General features: G+C 53.3%; 2 protein-coding genes across 4 annotated transcripts in view; one reads left to right on the top strand and one right to left on the bottom strand.

Annotated features, from left to right (window-relative positions):
• SSBP3 (single stranded DNA binding protein 3) overlaps positions 1–10101 on the bottom strand; it is a 164064-nt gene extending 153963 nt beyond the window's left edge. For 2 of the 3 annotated variants that reach the window (XM_047082951.1, XM_047082953.1), the window contains exons 1-4: positions 9966–10101; positions 8887–8959; positions 8600–8661; positions 5917–6001 (exon numbers count right to left, since the gene is read on the bottom strand). In XM_047082951.1, coding sequence (XP_046938907.1) covers positions 5917–6001; positions 8600–8661; positions 8887–8959; positions 9966–10021 — 276 coding nt within the window. In that variant the 5' untranslated portion in view covers positions 10022–10101. The remainder of the gene's footprint in view (positions 1–5916; positions 6002–8599; positions 8662–8886; positions 8960–9965) is intronic. The other variant, XM_047082952.1, reaches the window with a different exon arrangement.
• ACOT11 (acyl-CoA thioesterase 11) overlaps positions 10020–21492 on the top strand; it is a 152016-nt gene continuing 140543 nt past the window's right edge. The window contains exon 1 of the mRNA XM_047082351.1: positions 10020–10609. Coding sequence (XP_046938307.1) covers positions 10020–10609 — 590 coding nt within the window. The remainder of the gene's footprint in view (positions 10610–21492) is intronic.

The raw sequence follows: 21492 nt of genomic DNA, 5'->3' as shown, positions 1-21492 counted from the left end.
GCAAGGCAGCCCTGGCCTGAGGTCTCCACTAGAGAACCTGCTTCCCTTGGAAAATTAAGACAGCCTAAGGGACACTTCGAGGAGGGCTGGGTGTCTCTGGCTCCTTCAGAGCAGTGGCTGGCACAGAACTAACTCTTGGTCCAAGTTTGCAAATGCTTAGCTAACAAAGATGGCATTATGCAAAGACGTGCACACGGCTGGTCTTGGAGTTCAAATGAAGTGACCACTGCCAAAAACTGTGTTTGGGTCCCTGCCACTCTACCCCCACCCCTGCCCCAGCCCCACCTCCTGCCTTGAAATAAAGGGCAAGGATTTGCAATTTGGGGTCTTGCCGCCACTTGAAACCCATTAAGGTGGCCGCACAGCCTGGGTTCTGGCAAAATGCAATTCCAGTTACTCATTTAGTGTTTAATTAGCTACCGATGGAGGAGTCTGGCAGCCTCTGGGGTTAGAGGAATTGCAGCAAACGGGGTGGGAGCCCCAAGAAAGGATGCAACACAAAGTCTAAGCTCCAAGGGGGGTGGGGGTGGGGAAAAATAACTGTGTTACGTTTTGTTTTTTTAATCTGCCACACAAGGGCGCCAAGGGTCAGAGCCAAAGGCAACTGCTATGAACTTGCCAGGACCTCTGGGCAGATGGCTAGGCTGGCTTATCTCTGGGGAGAGCACTCCCCAGCTCCTCGGGCCGGGCCTCAGCCCTTCCCCTCCCATTCTGCCCGCACTGCCGTCCTCTCATGCCCCTGCCCCCAAAGGGTTCTGGCAGGCGTGGACACTCCCCGCCTGGCAGGAACCCCAGCTCAGCACATCCAAGGAGAGCCCTCTCAAATATCACTTTGCTATTTCGAACCCACCAAGGACGCTGGACCCCTGCCACAGAGCCACAAATACCTCAGCTCTCGTCCACGCCTAGGCCTCTGGGGCACTTTCCTAATCCCCCCACCTGCCCCCCACTGCCTGGAGACAGGTTCACAGCTGGGGGCAAGGGGGTCAGCAGAGTCCTGTTGCAGACGCACAGGACTAAGGGAGCCAGCCCTGCTGAGTCGGGGGCTCCCAATGGCAGAGCAGAAAGGGACCTCAGGTCTTCAGAGCGGAGAAACTGAGGCTCAACACTAGCCAAGGTCATGGGATTCCATGTCTAGCACACTCCCCGAGTTCTTCCCCGGGAATCACAGAGGGGCTGGGGTTAGAGGCAGCAATCCGTGCACCTCCCAAAACCAGGCACAAAGTCTCCTTTGTGGGGACGCATGTATTTTCTGGAAGGAAAGGCCATAGCTTTTATCACATTTTCCCTGCCAAAAGAGCCACTGTACCATAACAAACTCCCTTCCCGAGCTCCAGTCCCACCTCTGCCAGTGACTCTGCAATTTACCTCTCAGGGGCTTCAGTCTAATTCTCTGCTGAATGCGTTTCTGCAGTGACTGTACAGGGGCACACTTGGGGCCAAATGCACAAACGTTCCCTCCGTTTAGCAGGAATTCTGTATCAAATAAGCGCCGTCACAGGCTGAGAGGTAGAACTCGAAAGACTAACATCTAGTCCCAGCTCTGCCCCCTGGCTACATGCCCTTGGACAAACTATCTAAACTCCAGGCCTCAGTGTTCTTATCTGTGAAATGGGGATGAAATCTAAGAATAAAACCTGGCCAGTAAGGCCCCCGTGAGGCCAAACCACAAGCATGTGCTGAAAAAGCGTTCTAAGAACTACGGTCACATGAGCAGCGCAAGGAGCCACCACTGCTCTCTGGCACCTTCGGCACTGAAGCCAACCCCGGGCCCTGTCTACTCCGCTCATTCCTTGCTGCCAAGAAGAAAACATACAATTAGCTACCTTAAGGAGGGAAAGGACTGCTGGTAGCCAAGAAGGCACCACAGACACCTGTTTCTAGCACCCCCACTGACCCTGGAGGAGAGCCCAGTGGAGAAGGCAGCCAGGACACCACTGGGCCCAAAGTAAGAGACACAGGTAGCACTGGGAGTGTCCGCTCCACAAAAGGAGGCCAGGACCCAGACAGCAGCGTCTAAGAGGACCCAATGGCACCCAAGGGCGTTCATCAATACTCTGAGACCCAACGCTCTAGCCGGGAGAGGAAACCACAGTAGAGTCCCCGTGAGGCTCCTCCCGGGGCCTCACGGCTGTTCTGACTTAAGGCAAACCAATTTCTCAGAAAAGTCCACTCGCGCACCAAATGTCCTAATGCTCCACGTTACATGCGGTCAACATCAGGGACTCATGCTTACAGATAATGTGCCCGGTGTGTCAGTGGGGAAACAGACTGTGACTCAAATAAAAACTCACCAATTCAAAGAAAATTTAAACCCCCTCCCCCGAATCACCTGGTTCACTCCAGCTCCTAGGGTCCGGCCTTGACGTGAGAGGAGCCTTTAAGACCCCTAGGCCCGTTGCCAAGAAGGGGAGACAATTTGCCAGGAACACAAAGTCATTTCCCTAAGCGAGTGGAGACCAGGATCTTCCCAGTCGAGGTCCCTTCTAGCCCAGCAGCAGTCGGGCACTCCCTCCTCACCCCTGCCCCTCACCAAGGCTTGAGCAGGTACCTGGGCTGACAGGCTCCCCCACAAACTATGGTGATCTGTGAATCATCTTAATTGAAAAAGGAAAGTCAGTTGCTGCCCACTCTTTTACAAGATGCCAGGTAACTAGCTAATGCACATTAGAGGCACCTGGCTCAAGATCACCCCGCAAAAGTGAAGTCGCCAAAAGAACATCTTCCAATATGCCATTGGTATTCCAGGCCAGGTTACTCAGTGACCCCAAATTACCTATTTTTTCTCACCCATAGTTTCTTAACCCCTTCATTCAATTAGCACCCATGCCTACTATGTGCAAGGCATTATGGGAGAGTTACACAGATGAATAGGTCTGTATACACATGAAAGGTCTCTGGCATGGAAAAGATTAATAAGCTGTGGTTGGAAAGACAAATCTGAATGAGAAGTCAATCGGAACAGGAGCCAACAGGGCACTTGCCATGGTCCTGCAGCACTGAGCCAGTGTTAGGAGCACCGATTCTGGAGTCAGTTATGGCCCGTGTTTGGACCCTCATTCTACCAGATACCGGCTGTGAATTAACCTCTCTGTGCCTCAGTTTCCTCACCTGCAAAATGGAGGTAACAATTCCTTCTCTCACCTGGCCCCTGGCAGCTTGAAATGAGACTGAACCAAAGCACTCAGCAAGCACAAGGCCCCAGCCCATGGAAAGCTGCCAACAAGGCTCTGTATAGATGGTTTCCATGGGCAGTGAGATGGAGTGATCAAAGTGTGCGGAAAACGATCATAAAAGTTATCATAAAAGTCTACAAAAAAGTTTAAAAAAATGGCCAGGATTTGAATGGATAGGAGAGGCATGCATTCCAAACTAGAGGAAGAGTCTGGAAAGAGACAACAGCAATAATTCTAGCAAGCAGGAATGAGGGCTAACTAGACAGTAGCCATGGAAATAGAACACATGAAGATTGGAGAAGGACAATGAAAAAAGAGAGTTCCTTTTCTTAATTTTCTCAAATTTCTCTTAATTTTCCAGTTGCTTCTCTGTCACCCCTGCAACCCCAAACCACCCCTTAATGCCTTCACAATACAGATGTTCCCTCCCCGTCCTCATTTATCACAACCTGCCTCTCAGACCAATGAAACCAAGTGGATTCCAACCTAGGAAAAAGAGTTTTGACCCCAAAATCCGTGAACTCTGGTCCTCAATCAGCGTGACTTCAATCAAGTCTATGCCAACTTCATAGCATAATTCTGACACTATTCCTTAACAAATTATTGAACGCAAACCCACGCAAGCTTTCACTGCCATCCATATTGCTTCAAGATGGCAGACCAAACCACAAATGGCCAGAACCTCACACCCTTTACCAGAGCACAAAACTTTGTTAGAAATTATTAACTTCTGGGGTGCCTGGGTGGCTCAGTCAGTTGAGCATCAGACTTCGGCTCAGGTCATGATCTCAAGGTTCCAGTTTGAGCCCTGCAACAGGCTCGCTGCTTTAAGGCAGAGCCTGCTTCGGATCCTCTGTTCTCTGCACACACACCCCGCACACACACCCCACCCCCCACCTGCCCCACTGCCGGCTGGTGCGCTCGCTCTCAAAAATAAATAAATATATTTTTAAAAAATTAACTTTTCTCACAGCTTGCAAAAGACAGCATAGACACCCTATATCAAGAGATTTATTTGACATAGGCACGTCCACCTCTCTCCCCAACTCTTAAAAATGAAACCATTTGCACAGCAAAGATTGGCCACACAGGAATCAGCTCTCCATAGGTTCAAAAACAAAAAAACAAAAACAAACAAACAAACAAAAAAAAAAAAAAAAAAACAGAGAAAAAGCAAGACTTTTCTTAAGTAGAAAGGTCAAATTCACTAACTATTTTTTATATGGCTAATGTACCTCCCGGCCTCCTCAGCCAACCTCCAGCTCAGGAAACCCTATGATCATCACCACAGATTTTCCCATAAGAACCACACCATAAAAGAACCAGTCACCTCACCTTGCACTACTAAAAGTTTACCAGGCCATAAGTACCATTCACCAGCTTCTCTTCTGCAACCCTGGAGAGGGTACATGAACTGGTCAATTTCCTCAGCATTCTGTTCCAAGGGCATTAACTTTTCAGTCATAACAAAATTGCATCACGTTGAATATTCTTAAAACCAGTGAGCCTCCAGCTGAGTCTCTAACTCCCTGTATTTCAGGGGAAATCTTCACTGTAAAGATATTCATGGAAATGGGATTTGACCACTTGTGAAATGCAACTTAGGTTCCGGTGTCCTAAGTCAGTTTCAACCTCTGCACGCAGGGGACACACATGGCCTGGCCAAGTGGGTGGGCCTTGAGGACGTTAAAAGAAACCAACTTCAATACTCGAGAGCTTGGAGACCATTCCTACCCACCTCATGAAAAAAGTACAAGATCAAATGAACCACCTCTTCTCTGCCTGCGTGTGCGTGGCCATGCGTACACACACACACACACACACACACACACACACACACACACACACACACACACACACCATCTACCAGGCCAATGGGAAGCAAAGACTGGAAAGAGGCTGGGAAGAATTGCAGACACTTCCCCTTCCATCTCCCATCTCCCCAAGATCGTGTTTCATCTGATCATAAATTCTGACTCCAACCCATGTTTGGAATCCAATATTTTTTTTGAGGGGCACTGCCATGGGAGATGGATATGCGGTAGACATCGCTCTTATAAGCGTTTCATAAATCTTAAGAAACTCATCCAGGTAGGGGATGAATGATAGCAAAGCAAGCACTATGATATGATGAAATTAACTACCTTCACAAGAACGTTCTGAACACGAGATTATGGAGCAGCCAAGGACCTGAAAGCATACATGGTCTTAGTGGACACAGCATGAGCCCCCCCCAACACACACACACACGTACATACATACATACACACACACACACACCCCACACACAACCCAAAACGTAATTGAAAAGACTGCTCCCTGGAACGTAATGCAAGAGTCCATTTCACCAATGCTCACTCAAACACCCAAGCACAAGTTTCATAGTTGCTTTTCTGTTGTGGTGGTGGTACATTTTTGAATTAAACCAATACCAAGGAGGCTCGGTCTCTTCCCAGCTAACTGTCCACTCTGAACATAACCCTCACATGGCTGAGCCCTGATCAACACCATTTAATTCTCCAGATAGGTATCTACACCTTTTGCATAATCACAACATTATGAAATACCGTTCACCAAGTTAGAATGGGGCAAGGGCAGCAGGGAGGGGAGCAGAACAAAAAGAAAGGCAAGGAGAAAACAAAGACCACTGCCAATTGGCTGTGTATTTGCTTCTGGTACTAGAGAAGTTAGAGCTCTCCAACCCTGTAATTATTGCCAGGATTAAAAATTTGTTACTCACGTAATCATGAAAGGCTTTTGCTTCACTCGAATGTTCACAAGTGTCTCGCCTTTCAGGAGCTGCACAGTAAAGGTCCCAAAATACGCTGCAAATCGAAACATAAAATAAGATCAGGTTACTAATTATCACTTGTGTCCCAACGACAAGTGCACAACGTGCGGTGCTAACAGCACCAGGTCTCCCAGAGGCTCAATCCCACACCCCCAGCCTTTATTGAGCAAACTCGGGCTTGAAAACAAAATGGACCGACTTCTTCTGGCAAGCCAGACATCTGTAGCAAGAGTGTCAGTTCTATCGGGTGCCTACCATGTGCCGGATGCCTCTCACCCACGACACTACCCGTAACTACCACAGTGTTACAAGGTGGGTGACTTTACCCCTACTTTATACACGGGCAACTGAAGTTTGGACAGATTAGTACAAGCCGTCCACGGGGGTGCCCAGATAGGACACGTAGGAATGTAGATAAGAATCCACGCCTCCCCTTTCAGCTGTATTCCTCTCACCAACCCCCTCCCCAACTTAAACGGCTACGTTTCATAAAAAGGTTAAACTGTCAAAGTCAGGACTATGATTCATACGTGTAGCAATCTGGGTGACTGGCAAGAAAGGGAACGTACAGGTTCTTAATCCCAGAGCCAAGAGCCCACACCCCCGCCCCTCCCAGCTCACCCCTACTCCCATCCAGGCCCTCCCCCAAGGAATTCTTATGCAAGAACCATTCCCCCACTCAAAGAATGCATATCAATTAGGCAAAGAAGAGTATGTTATAGACAACCAAGTATCTTGTCCTTTCATGTTGAAATAGCCCTCCTCAGAGAGGCCTCAGTCCACCCATCCAGCAAGAGGGGAGTGGGGTCAGGGGGGAAGCCTAGACCTCCCTGCCTCATCCCCCTCCAAGATTTTGTATGGTCATTCTAACACTCTGTATCACCTGAGAATAGACAAATCACCTGTCAGCCAGTAAAACCTTATACAAACCCCAGTATTTGGTATTAGTAAGGGCCTCTGGGTTAGGAGCCCAAGGCCCAGGGCTGGGCACCCACTTGAAGGAAACGGGCCCCAGAGCCTAAGTCTGACTCCTGGTCTGGTGCTCCTGTCCCCATCACAAACAGCCAGCTCTGCCAGTGTCATCGGAGGAGCCATACCATTCAAGGGGTGTGAATCCCGTGGCCTGACCCTCTTAGAATCAGGGCCACTGCTTCCTCCCACCTAGGGAGCCTCAGCTCATTTTGTCAAGTAGCGCAAGGCAACTTCTAACTAACCAGACCACAGCCACTCAGAGCCACCACTGCTCTCCACGTTCCTGGGGCTGAGACAAGGCCGGAGAAGATTGCGCGAGGGATTACGGATGGAACAAGAAAATCGGGGGCTTCTAGTAGCTGCAGAAGGAGGCTCAAAAACATTCCTTTCTGTCCCCTGAAGCTGCACACGTTTAACTCCCCCACACACCGAAGACTTCCAACACTAAAAACTCCGCAGCTCCTTCTCAGTAACTTCTACCTATGAGCCCAAGTTTCTGCAAAATTCACGATGATCAGACACACCAACCCCGCTCACACAGTCCTCTCCAAAAACCACCACAGAGAACCCATCACCCACTCCTACAGGTAGAACCCTTACGCCACAGCACGGCAGTTCCGAGGTTGGCAGAAGTAATTAAAAACTCATTTTCTCTGTGCAAGTTAGAACAGACACTTCATCCCCCCGCATTTCGATTCAAAGAAACTTGAAACAGTAGCCTGAACTGGTGGTCAGGTAAACGCGCTAAGATCCCAAGACATGGCACAGGGACCCTTCTGAACTCCCACCAAAATATCAAAAGCCACTCTGCTTTCTTGTCCTTTTCAAAAGGATGTCAAAGACTCCACCAATCGGTCCCACAAAACATCCAGGTCTTACACTCACAGCAATTCACTCCTGCTGACCCCTAAGCCGCCTCCTGCCTGCTGCAAAACCGACAAGGAGATCACACCTGCTGAGGTCCCACCCTGAAGGGCCCCAGGAAAGGGTCACAAATAAGGGAGAGCCAGGAAACTACATGCACTCTGAGAGGTCAACACCAACCAGTTAAGGTTCTCCCTAAAACGAAACTTTGTGGCTTTAGGGATGCTGGGGGTAGGGCCCACAGAGGAGAGGAAGGTCCAATCAGTCTGAATCAGTATCTTTAAAGGAAGTGGCAGCCCCTTCTTGCTTTTTCTGAGTGTGCCTGGGAAAGGCCCCAGTAGATTTGCTCTCTCAAGGTTTCAAACTCACAGAAGAAAAAGGAAGGGACAGGCCAGTTGTAACACAGACCTGGTATCCTCTCCACCCCACCCCGCCCCCACTCCCTCTAATTAAAGCAGCATGCAGAACTGACAAAAATCCTTCAAGGTTTTTTCAAGCCCCTGCTTGGTACCCCAGAGAGAGACAGAAAAGTAAAAGAGTTTCTGTACGAACACCAGGCACAATTTAGTCGGTTCTCAATAGGAGGAGAAAGACAAGGCAAAAACTTCAGGCACCAGCCTCTCCTGCCCTTCTCCTCCTTCACCAGTTCTGGTCTGAGCGCCCGCAGGTGCCCTGTTCTGTGCCAAGACTGAGGGCTAAGGCATGGGGGTCTGTTCCACGCCTCCCGTCTTTGTTCACAAGGATCCTGGGCTCAGAACAAAACAAACACACACACAAAACTATCACGCAAACTTACCACCACCACGAGTGCAAAAACCCAGGCGGTTCTCCCAACGTGATGTTTTTTTCCCATCGAATCTGGAAAGCAGAGAGCAGAGACCACTTAGAGGAGCAGAGAGGAAGGGTGCGCTGGGGGCTTCCCAGAGCCAAAAGGCTGTGAAGACCAACTAACAATAAATGCCAAAAGGTGATAAAAATTCAAAATGGTGGCCACAGTGGCTGCTCCTGAAAACAAAGGCTCTAAGAATAGTGGGGAAGAGGGGGTGTCCAGAAATTAGATGGCTGGGGGGGAGTTCCACTCACCTCTGACAAGAAGGTCTGTGCAGATTTCTGTGCTCCTACGTGCAGTAAATATTCGTAGACGTATAAAGCTAACCTGGAAAGTGAGCAGGGGGCACAAAAAGAGAGGGAAGACGTCAGATCACACGGGGCGCTCGCTTCTGGACCTTACCAGCCGGCTTCCAGCCCTGTCTGCGCTGTCCCATTGTGGCCCCAACCAGAGGTGAGCAGCCAGCTCGGCCATGCCCTTTGGGGGGGGGGGGGAGGGGGGGTGGGTACTCGGGTGGAAATAGTTATCGGGTGGGTACCAGGCGACGCGCTGCCTCGAGCCGTGAGGGCTGGAAAGCAGCCCCCAAACTTGAACTTCCAACTGGCATCGGAGCCAAAACCACCTAGGTCTCTCAAACTCGAAAGCCTTCCGACCCCAGAGCCTCCCTCCTTTTCCCGACCCACTCGTTGCCACCGCCACCCTCTCCTTAGCTCTGTGGGTCCGGGGAGACTCAGTCCCGGACTCTGGGGTGCTCAGTGCGCTCTGGAGAGGGCAGCAAAGCGCCACCCTCACCACCTCCCCCCCAAGCAACTGTCCCCCAAGCCCAGGGCCAAGCCGGCGCCGCCGTCCCTGCCCAGCGCGGCGCCCGGGAGGGCGCGGGGCGGGCAGCGAGGCAGAGGGCAGGGAAGGGAGAGGGCTCCCGGCCGAACAAAGCCCCCGGCACGCACTCCTCACGCCGCGGGCGGACAAAAGGAGCCTTCGGGGCTGCAGAAGCCACGCGCCCCCTGCCCGCGCCCGCTGGGCAAAGTGCGGCCGCCGCGGCGGGCGCCCAAGCCGGCGCTCGGGACCTCGCCCACCCCTCTCCGCGGGCCCCCGCGGCCGGCACGCCCCGCGGCCACCAGGTGCCCCCTCCCCCGGCGGCGCCCCCCGACGCCCCGGCCTCCGCCGCCTCCCAACAATGGGCTCTCCCACGCCGCCCGCCGCGGCCTCGGGGAAGGGGCCAGGCAGGCGGCGCCCGACCCGGGGCGCAGCAGCCCCCGCCCGCCCACCTGCCTCCCACCGCCCTCCCGCAGCCCCGCGACGGCGCGGCCGCCACTTGGAAAATAGGGCTTACTTTTCCCGAGCCTGCCCGTCCGAGGGCACCGCCGAGCCTTTGCCTTTGGCAAACATGGTTTGCAGAGAAGAGGGCGCCGAGCCTCGCCGCCGCCGCCGCCGCTACCGCTCCGGCTGCTCCCGAGCTGTCCCCTCGCTCCCGGCCCCCTCCCCGGCCTCGCTCGCTCGCCCGCTCGCGCTCTCCTCGCCGCGCTCCCCTCCCTCCCCCCCAGGCGCTGGCTCCGCGCTCTTTCCAGCTGTCAAAGCGTCAGCCCCGGCCGCGGCCCCATCGCCCTGGAACTCCTCCCGCGCCGGCTCGGCCTGGGGTGCCGCTGCCGCCGCCGCCGCCGCTTGCCCGCCGGCCCGGCCGCCCGCTGGCTCGCTCGCGCGCCCGCCCGGCTCCGCCTGCGCCGCCCTCTGCGCCTCCGGCACCGCTGCCGCCGCCGCTGCCGCTGGTCTACTTGGAGCTCAACCGAACGTGGCTACCCGGGCGAGGAAGCGAGGCGGGCGTCAACGTCCCGCGATTGATGGCCGCTTTGGCCAATCGGCGCGCGGGGGCGGGCCCGGCTGCCCGGGAGGGACGCCCTGTCAGCGCCCGGCCGCGGCAGTCCCCGCTGCGGCCGCCTCTGCCGAGCCGCTGCCCCTGCTCCTGCGGCCGAGCCGGGGGTGCCCGGGGGCGCGCGCCTCTCTTTTCTGTAGCTGTGGGGAGGGGACTCGAATCGGGCTGGGGGAGCTCTGGTCTCCAGGTCCCGGCGATGAGGGGGTTTGGCCAGCGGGGACCACTCCGCGTGCGGGGACCACTGGGGGGTGGGGGGCGCTGCGGCAGCGTCCGAGAGGAGGGGGCGCGGACCCCTAAGCGGAGCGCCGCCGGCTCCCTCCCGCCACGTCCCTCTCCCTTATCTGCCCCTCACCTCCCCCCCGCCCGGCCCGCGCCGGCCCAGCCCTTATCTCCCCCTCCCCCTTGCCTACCCTCCCCCTGGGCTCCGACCCCGACCCCCACCCCAGACTCCAGGCCGCCCCCCAGCCGCCCCGCCCCCGGTCCTCCCTCTTGCCCAGTCCGCCTTCCGAGCGCCGGGCCCGGGGCTCCACGCTGAGAGCTGGGCGGCCCGAGTCGGCGCCGAGGCGCGCGGCTGCTCCTTTACTACATCATTAAAATACTTTGGAAAGCCCCAAAGTGGAGTCGCGCGAAAAAGGTCCTTGGCGTGCTTTGGGGAGCCTGAGGGAGAGGACTGGGGACTTGTGCTAAGAAAAGGGAGAGTGCTCCTAAATTTCTAAGGTCCGCCAGCCCTGGCTAGTTAGCCCCTTGGCTTCTCCACCGGAGACGGTACCGTTCCGGGGGACGGGGGCATCACCTGGGCGCCCCGCGACGTGGAGTGCGCGCCACTGAAATCTGCAAACTTCAAATAAATGGAGCTAAATTGGGGAGTGGAGGGGGGGGGAGATGAGCTTGGGGGGGAGGGGAAGCTTCCATTGTCAGTGACCCAGGTGTACAATGGGAAATGGGGGGGGGGGGCTGGAAGAGTGACCCAGCTATTTGCTGCTGACTCCTCTTTGCCACGCTGAGAACCCCGAGTACACACTATGAGTCCCTTATTAGACCAGAAACCAGCGAAATAGGGGAAGACTCCCCCATTTTCAGACTGCTTTTAGAGCGCCGTTCTCTTTAAATGCGATAAAACACTGTCGGCACTGTCTCTTTAAAAGAGTCGAGCAGAAAAAGCTGTGTAAGCGCTGATTGGCTGCCTGTTTGGATACATCTTTAGGGGAGCCTTGAAACTGTTAGCCTAGGTTGATTTTTTTTTTTTTTAACTGCGCTGTTCCAATAAACAAGTAACGCCCCTCCCCCTAACATGCCTCGCACCAAACAATTAAAGGATAGGTCAGTGTCCTGGGGAAAACACGTTTCAAGTAGGAAAACTCAGAACTAAATTTCAACAAAATAAAGAATAATTCCCTGCCATTAAAGTTTGCTCATTTTAATCTTTTGAAAAGAGAAAAGGGGCGTTTAAAAGAAATGCCCCTCAGCAAACCGATCTGCATTGGTTCAGGAAAGAGACTCAGTGCATTTTTGGAATAATGTTCTACTCAGTGTAACTGCCTCCCTAAATTAGAATACAGCCAAGGCCCTACGGATGCTTCTGGACGCACTGTGTTCTCTGTGTAGAGAGACCTAGAGATCACCCAGGAAGGGGACAGAAGAAGGGAAATACTGAACCCTAGTTTATGGTTGTTTGTATGCTAGCCCCTAGTTTAAAGGTTGTTTTGTGAATGAGAGAAGCATGGAGGTTGGGAGGGAGTTGATATACAACGATAGAGGAGAGAAGGAAATAATTACAGTTATTTTTTCCCCTAGGCGGTTTAATTTAATGGGGCTAACTTAAGGTACCTTAGAGCCCACACTAATTAAATTGGCCTGCTCATACCCTTCCCCTGGACTTCTATTTTTGATGGGCTAGGAATGGCCAAGGATGGCTTGTCAACAGACTGACTCATAAGAAGCCTGACTCATCTCGGGTCTGCAAGGCCCACAAATTATGAGTATCATGAGCATCGGTCAGGTCCTGGCTAAAGGAAAACACTACCCTTCTCTGGCTCTACAATGGCAGTCTCTACCAAGTTGGCTAGGCCTGATCAGCCCCAGTGCTGCAGCACAGACCTGTCTGTTGGGGCATCATTTTCCTCATCTTAAAATGGGAAAGGAGGGTTAGAAGATCTTTAATGTTCCTTGAGATCCTAAATCTCATGTTCTATGATGCTAATTTCCCTTCTGTAGTTTTCTCCCCCCCCCCCCCCAAAAAAAAGGACTAGCACCTTCTTCCGGAGCACATGTGGCAAGAGGAGTGGCATCCAGGTTCTGTACCAGATACTCTGTCCTTGTGGTCTGCCGTTTGCTAGGGCTTGACACAGCATGAGGCCCCATATCAGTAAGTTTGTGGTGCAGCTAAAAGAAACAGCGGGAGGGAGGACCTGAACAGAGCAGAGAGCCCCCCAGCCCGCTGGAGAGAAGGAAGCTGATGAGCCCCTGGGAAGCAGAACCACTCAGCAAACCCCAACCAGGTGTGCAGCTGCTGGCACAATGATCCAAGATGTGGTCAGATCAGAAGCCAGTCCAAATACCCAAGAACAGCATTCAGAACCCCAACCTACCTTTCCCCCCTGCATCCTTGAGCTCCTCCGGCCCCAGACCACATCTTTGGGCCTGGTGTGTCTAACCAGAATGCCTCCCACCCCAATACCTCCCTTTGACCATTCTTTAGGGCCAACATCTCCTATGCCATCTTCTCCTCCAAAACCTCTTTGCTTTTCATTCCTGGAGCAAAAGTCATCCATCCCTCGGCTTGGTCTCATTTTGCTTGAACCTCCATGGTGGCTCTCCATTCATTCTGTCTATTGTTGCAGCCAGTTGTTTACTGTCTGTCTCCTGTGCCAGACCTGGCAGGGAGAGGAACTAACTGAGTCATCTGTGTGTCTCCACCACCCAGGTTTGATACCTGTGAGCACACTGACATTCAATGTACACACCAGGGGCTAGGGAACCACAAGAGGAAAAAATGGTCTTATCCTCAAAGTAGCTCTGGGTCCCTGGGGGAGATAAGAAAGGGATACCGCCAACAATAGGATTAGATAAGGCCCCTCTCCCAGCCCCACCCACCTACCTACAGCCCCCTGGAACTACTGTACTTTGTGTTCCCAGAATGCACCAGGTCATTGCACACATCCACCCTAGACTCATTCATTCTTTCTTCCTCCCTCTCTCTCTCTTTCCCTCTTCCTTTTTTTCTTTCTTTTAGTACATGTCTATTGAGCATCTACTATGTACCAAGCACTGTTTCAGCCACTAGGTAATAAACCAAACACAAATCCTCACTCTATAGACCTTACGCTATTGGGAAATCCTTCATCCAAAAGCCTCTTTCTGGGACAGACTCCTACTAATTTTCCTGAAATCCAGCATGGGCAGGTGGCACCTCCTCCAGGAAGCCTTCCTGGGAAACCCTCTCTGAGCTCCCAGACTGGGCCAGGTGTCCCCTGGCAGCCCCCGTACCTCCCACAAACTATGACTGATTGCAGTCAGCTACACTGCATAGGTGTGGATGTGAGCGCACCTCCCTCACGGGAACGTTAAGGTCCTCCTAGTCGGGGAATGATGGCCATTCACCGGTGGACCTCCAGTGCCCAGCCACTGTGGTAAAAGGAGACGCAAATAACTGAGTGACCAGAATGAGGGGGAGCACCAGGTGAGGTGGGAGAGGAGAAGGAGAAGTCAGCTCCAAGCTTAGGCTAGAATGGCCATTCCTTCACTCAGCTGCCAGAAAGTGGGGGGCAGAAATCCTGGGCTCTGAGGTCAGCTTGGCAGTGGCCAGGCCTCCAGAAGGTGGCAGTTAAAGGAAAAAGACTTCAGGGGCTCGGCGGGGAGTTGTGCCTGCCAAGGATGTCACAGGATCTCCTTACCTCTCCCTGGTTAGAAGCTCTTTTTCAGTGTTCCTCACAGCTGCTGGGAGGACGGGGCTCCCCTCGGGGGGCTATTTGAATGGTCACCGAGCACGCAGCCCATCCCCCTCCTGCCCGCAGCCCAGTGGGTCCTGGAATTGAGTAGAGGCACATCTGGCCAAAACTTGGGCTGCAAGGGCTCAGGCCCAGGCTGGTCAGCCCTGGTTTTAGCAGAAGTTTCCCCATGGAGATCGGGGGTCTCGGAGAGGGGGTACAAAATCCAGCGTCCAGGGACCTGGCTTGGGCCTGGCTCAGGGCCTCTCCAGGGGCCATGGGGCAGGTTGGCCTCCCCTGTGTGAGCCTCTGAAAGGGAGAACGTTAGCGGCCGTGTCCAGGGCAAGCAGGAGGATGCAGTGCAGGAACCCTGGGGGATTGCTGTCGGCTGTCAGTCACCACCAGCCAAGCCTGCGCCCCTCGACGCCTCCGGACAGTGGAACACCACTGCTTTGAAGACTGTTTGGAGGTTCAGCGGAGATAGTAATTGGAGAAGCGTTCTGTAAATTGAAAAAGATGATTACTCCTGATGTTATTAGCACAGCAGAGCCAGCAAACAGAGAGGTGCTAAGGAAGACGGAAGCGAATTTAAGTTTAAAATCGCATGTGTTTTGAGACTTCTGATGGACACACACCTGTGCTGAGGTGTATCGTAGCAGAATGGTTTGGGGCATTTTCTGGAAGAAGTGAGTTCTATCTAGAAAGCATCTACTAAGCGCTCAGCCCTGAGCCAAGGACGCTGGAAAGTACAAGAAAATACAAGGCGAGGTCCTGCCAGGGGTGAGCAGGGAGAGGAAGCTGATGCTGTGGTTCTTCCCAGGTTCCTGTTGCGTCCCCCCAACCTCCTCTCCAGGGTGTCCTGGCCACGCGTTCGTCTCCACGCCACCCTCCATGAAGGCTTCCGTGGCGTCCAGTGCTCTGTGTGTGATCGACTGCTACATCTTTATCCACACCGTTCCCCCTGCCTGGAGCACCTTCTCCCAGACCAAGGCTTTGCACATCCCTCACTTCGCCCAGGTCCCCCATCTGAACATGGCCGGAGCCGTCCCTAACGAGCCTCTGTGGAATGGCACCTGCCCCCCCTTCATCCTGTTCTATTTTTCTCCATAGCAACCATCACCACCTAACATATTTTATGTTTCTTTATTTGTTTTTCTTACCTTTTTCCCTCATTAGAATTTAAGCTCTGTGGGAGTTTTATCCCCCTTCTAGAACAGGTACTCGACAAAAATATGTTAAATGTTGAATAAAATAATTAATTTAACAAAGACTTTCTGAACATCTGGTATGGGCTGTGCATCGCAGTAGGTGCTGAGAATACAGTGTGAACGAGACAATCACAGTCTCCTTCCGTTTGGGGCTCACAGCCCAGCAAGATAAGGGTTAATTCAATAGGCACACAGATAATATGACGTGGCAAACTGTGCCAAATAGAGGATGTATAAGAGCAAATGACAGAGTCTGATCCCGTCGGGCGGGCGGGGGGAGGAGTGGTGATCAGGGAGGGCTTCTCTGTGTAGGTGATGTTTGAGTTCCAAAGGATGTGGGAGAGTGAACCACACAAAGGAAGAATGTTCCAGGTAGGGAAGGGAAGTCTCTGTGGCAGGGAGGAGCCCGGTCAAGGTGGAGTTCTTCATAGCCAGTCCTTGTGACAGGAGCAGAATGCCCAGCGGTTCTGCAGGTGTCCCTTGCCATGGTATCAGAGAAACCCCAGATCGGAAAACTAGAGCTCCTTCACAGGAGGGGAGGTGCTATCAGGTAACACTTCCGAAGCTGGTTACTGTGGCAACGGCTGGAGTCAAAAGTGGGCCGACCACTTTCACAGTGTTACAATAGCTATTAGAGCGGAAAAGAAAGAAAGAAAGAAAATAACAAGTGTTGGCGAGGATGTGGAGAAATTGGAGCGCTCATGCACTGTTGGTGGGAGTGTGCAATGGTGCAGCCACTCCGGAAACCAGTATGGAGGTTCCTCAAAAAATTAAACATAGACCCATCGTATGAGCCACCAATTCCGCCTCCAGGAATACACCCAAAATAATTGAAAGCAGGGGCTCAAACAGATATCTGTACACCAGTGATCATAGCAGAACTATTCACAATAGCTACAACATGGACTCAACCCAAACGTCCATCAACAGATGCACGGAAAAACAAAATGTGGGGGCGCCTGGGTGGCTCAGTCGGTTAAGCTCCCGACTTCAGCTCCGGTCATGATCTCGCGGACTGTGGGTTCGAGCCCCGCGTGGGGCTCGGTGCGGACAGCTCGGAGCCTGGAGCCTGCTTCGGATTCCGTGTCCCCTTCTCTCTCTGCCCCTCCCCCACTTGCACTCTGTCTCGCTCTGTGTCTCAAAAATAAATAAATGTAAAAAAAAAAAGAAACACAAAATGTGATATATCCATACAATGGAATGTCATCCAGCCTTGAATAAGGTAGAACGTTCTGGCACAGGCTACAACACGGTTGAACCTTGAAGACATCATGCTAAGTGAAAGAAGCAGACACAAAAGGACAAATATAGGAGTCCGCTCATATAGTGTGTATATATATACATATATAGAGAGAGAGAAAGAGAGAGAGAGAGAGAGTAAATTCATAGGGACAAAAGATAGAATGGTGGTTGCCACGGATGGGGTAGGGTGAGGGGAACACGAGTTATTGGCTTCATGGGTAGAGTCTGGGTTTGGGGAAATGAAGAAGTTCTGGAGATGGGTGGTGGTGATGTTAGCACAAGAATGTGAACGAACCTACGTAATGCCACTAAGCTGCCTGCTTATAACTGGTTAAAATGGTAAAGTGTTCTGTTACATTTTACCACAATAAAAAACAGAAAGGAAAAAGACTGAGCTAAGAGTTGTGAGGGTTATGAGCACAGGAGGGGTCGAACACAGGATGTCATGGGGCTTTGAAAGGGGCACCTGAAAGAAGGGCGGGGTGGGGGGAGCGTTTCAACTTGTCCCATGTGCAGAGGAGTGGGACAGAGTGGGAGGTGGTGGGAAACATCAGGAAAGCTGTCTGGACCAGGCCAGGTCGAAACTGAGGTTTGAGTGGGAGCCTGGGGGGCAGGTGTGGAATATGTTTCAGACGGAATGAATGGCGTTAATGAATTTATTCAACTGGGCTGGACCATTCAGGGCCTTTGGGTGACGTGTCCTGAAGGCAGGGGCTTTAACCAGGCATGACCTCTTTGTGCTTCAAGAAGAGCTCTCTGAGGGGCTACTGTAGAAAAGGGAGCCCTGAGGGCAGTAGGGGGCTCAGCAGCAGGTGTGGTGAGAGGTGCTGAGGCAGGTGGGATGGAGAAAAGTCGAAGGAAGAGAATTTCCCCGGGGGGGGGGGTGGGGGGGGGCTCGGTGGCTAAAGGCACGTGAGGGTATTAAAGCTGACTCCCAGGCTTCTGACGTGGAGGAGGGAGCTGCCAGTCAGGGGGCCCAGGAACGGAAGCAGGTCTGTGGGTGGCAAGTATGAAGAGGGCAGTCTTGGACGTGTTGAGCTGGAAAAGCCCATTGGAGGTCCCGATGGAGATATCCAAGGACAGGTAGATCATAAGTCTGGAGCTCCGGAGAGAAGTCTGCCCTAAAGATGGAGCCTGGGGAGTCGTCTGAATCTAGAATTCAGATTCCAGCCCGGTGACGCAGCTAAGGTGACCCAACCATAACATGTAAGAAAAAAGACACGCAGGCGTGGTGCAAACAGTATGGATGCCCACCCCCCCCCCCGACACACACCTGCCCCCCGACCTCAGAGCAACAGAGGTCAGGATGCTCCCGAAGCCCTCTCCCCAAAGTTCCCAATTTCCTTCCTTCCCCTCTCACCGTTCTTCCGGTTAGCCTTTAAAGGATTCTTATTCTCCAGCCTCCCCTTAAAATTGTATTAGGCAAGCTATTGCTGATACAATGTTACATAACAAACAGCCCCGAAAGCTCAGTGGCTTATTATAAAAGCCATTTATTTCTCACTCACAGGTCTGCAGCCAGTCTGGGCAGCTCTGCTTCAGGGCACAGCTCGAGTCTGCTCATGGGTCTCCCTTGCTGAGCCCAGGCTGAAGGGCAGAGGCAGCCTGGCGTGGTTTGTTTGTTTTTTTTTTTTTTAGAGTGGGGGAAAGAGCACCAGATGCCAAGTCAATCCATGCAAGCAAGTCACATGGCCGACCCAGCCTCAGTGGGGCAGGGAGAGGTATGCCTCCCACGGAAAGGGAGGTGGATATTCGCCACACAAGCTACCATGAATGAGCTGCTCTCAGTTTTGCTCCCGTTTTTGGCCTCTCGTTTTGCTTCGGGCAAGTGCAGCCATGCCCATGGCATTGACATACCTGAACTTCCATGATGATTTCCTGAATGCACCCCACTGGCCCAGATATTTTTCTCACCACCAGCCTCCCCCGCATCTGTTTAGTTAAAAGGTATTCCCACCTGGAGGTCCCCCAGGTGATTCAAAGTCCATGTGTCCAGAACTGGTCTTTATTTCTCCCCACCCAATTCCTACTCGGTCCCCGTCTCTGTGCAAGGCACCACACCAGCCACTTCCCTGGGCCAGAAACCCAAGAGTGGGTCTCTGCTTCTTTTCTTCCTTACCCCCTCTGCCTCTGCCAGAGCCTGGGTTGGTCAGCTGGATCTAGTAAGCCTCCCACATTTTTTTTTTTTTTTGAAAATATTTTAGTTTTGAGTAATCTCTATGCCCAATGTGGGGCTTGAACTTACAACTCCGAGATCAAGAGTCACATGCTCCACGGACTGAGCCAGCCAGGCAGCCCACAAGCATCCCACTTTCTGTCCACTCGCTACCCCCACTCGCATCAATGGTCCAGCCCTGGATTATTGCATAACCCCCAACTGATCTCTCTGCCTTCAGACGCTCCCCCAACCTTCCACCCTCTCCTCGCCAGCCAGAGGGATGTGTTTAAGGCACAGATGTGACCATGGCATGCTTTGGCTCAAAACTCTTTGGTGGCTCTCCTTCTCATACAAGATGAAGCCCAAGGTCCTTAGCAAAAAAAAGTTCAAGGTCCTTCATAATCTCGCTCCTGTGTCCCTTTGCAGCTTGTGGCTCACCAGCGTCCTGAGCCCCGGGAGCACCGGGGCTGGATGTGCCCCTGGGGAGTTTGCAGCCTGAGGGGGAGACACACAACTCTACTGTACGTATAATACACCATGACAAGTGTCACCATGGAGAGCATAGGCCCCTGTGCATAGGCGTAGTGCAGGCGTGTTAGGCTGGGCCAGCGGGCCAGGGAAGGTGGCTAGGAGAGGTGGCCTTCCTTGGACAGTAATGGGAGTGGAAGGCACTCTCAAGGGTAAGTTGGAGGACAGAGCTCTGAGGAGCACCAGCAGATCTGATGGAGGAGGATCTGATTAAAGTGATGGAGGAGGCCTGTCCAGAGGGGGTCAATGAGGAGGAAATGTGGGCCGGGGGGGCTGCCTAGGGAAGACAGTGCTTCAAGGAAGGTGTCGAATCCCAGATAGTGGCCAAGCAGGAGAGAGCTCTGCAGAAGCCATGACTGGCTGGCGATGGCAGTTTGGGGGGAGCCATCTGGGCAGAAGTCATATCACAGCAGTGGTGGTGTGGGAGGGAGACAGACAGAGACCACAGAGGCAGACAACTGTCTCAAGACATCGGGCTGTGAAGGAGGTAAGAGGCAGGCCAGCACCCCAGGGGGAAGGAGCTTTGCTGTGTTTTGGTTAAAGACAAGAGAGACTAGAACCTGTATAGACGCTAACTAGAAAGAGCGGGTAGAGAGGGAGAGGACAAAGGTACTGGCTAGAGGCCGAGGCCCACGTTACAGTGAAGTGTCTAAGAAGGGGGGACGGGATGGAGCTCGACACAGCTGGAGGGACGCCTTCACTCCCCTCTGGGAACACAGAGATGGGGAGACTCAGCCTGTGCTCTCAAGATGCTCACGGCCTGGGGGAGGGGGCTTTGCAGAGGAAGTAAGCTTGAAGGTGGGGCTTTGGAGGTTGAGCAAGAATTCGCTAGACAGGGCCACCGTGGTGGTGAGGGGACCCCAGGCAAGAGAACAGCATGGGGCATGGGTGTTGGGGTAGGGGGGTGGGATGGGGACAGGAGAGGGAGACCAGGACTTCTTGCTCCCTTCCACACTGACTTCATGGGCACACAGCTTGGGCACCCATGGGTCCTGAGGGAAGGCAAGGACTGTGCCCTGTTCATGTCGGTGTTGCCCAGTACCTAGCTTCTCTGTGTGTTGAGTAACAGGGGGTCCACTTCGGACAGAGTAAGTCTATCCTAGGGATGAGTGCTGTGGAGATAGCAAGGCTTCCTCAGGCAGGATCATCGCCTCTCTCCCTTCCAAGTGCCGGACACGGTGCTGGGCTGGCACCAGTGAGTGCTCAATAAATGTCCGCTGTGTCCCTGGGGTCCCTGTGTTCAACACGTCCTCTCTAGCCACCCTCGGAGGCCACCGGGGGAGGAGGCACGGGAGCAGCCCTCTCCCCCAGCTATCTGGGGCACCCAGAGCAGAGCTCACTGGCTCATTCTCCGATTCTGAGCCCTGTTTCCACGGAAACAGACATCGGCAACCATCAAAGTCCCAGCTTTCAAACATGAGTCTCTTCCAAAACTTACTCTCACGTGATTCATAGACTTCACAATTGTGGGGGCTGCAGGGGCCTTACAGAGCGTCCACCCCCCCCCCCCGTGCTGTGAGGGCAGAGTCAAGGCTAGAACACAGAGCCCTGGCTCCTAGTTGGGCGCTTGGCTCTTCGTCCGGTGCTGCCCCAACCCCGGAGACCCCACAGCCATCCTGACCCATTAGCCAGGGCCCCAGTTTGCCCACCCGTCTTTCTAAAGAGGAGAAAGTGCTGGAAGTCAGCCCACACCTGTCGGGCACCTCAGGATCCGGCCAGCTCAGTGCAGGGGAGTCCAGAACAATGGGCACAGGGGTGGGGGTGGTCAGCCCCTCTTCCAAGGCTAATGTCACTGGAACCTAAGACCTGCTCCTTGGTCACTGGGGGCTGGGGTCCGGCTCAGAGGATGTTGGGAGGGGGGAATGGGAGAACACAGGTCACCCACAGGCACTGATCCCGCACAGAGCAGGCTCACAAGAAAGGGACTA

Source organism: Lynx rufus, unplaced genomic scaffold (genome assembly GCF_022079265.1).
Source record: "Lynx rufus isolate CCGP_SWC_20201006 ecotype Redwood Valley unplaced genomic scaffold, mLynRuf1.p SCAF_2, whole genome shotgun sequence".
Classification (NCBI taxonomy): domain Eukaryota; kingdom Metazoa; phylum Chordata; class Mammalia; order Carnivora; family Felidae; genus Lynx; species Lynx rufus.
This window is presented reverse-complemented; position numbering and strand designations above follow the sequence as displayed.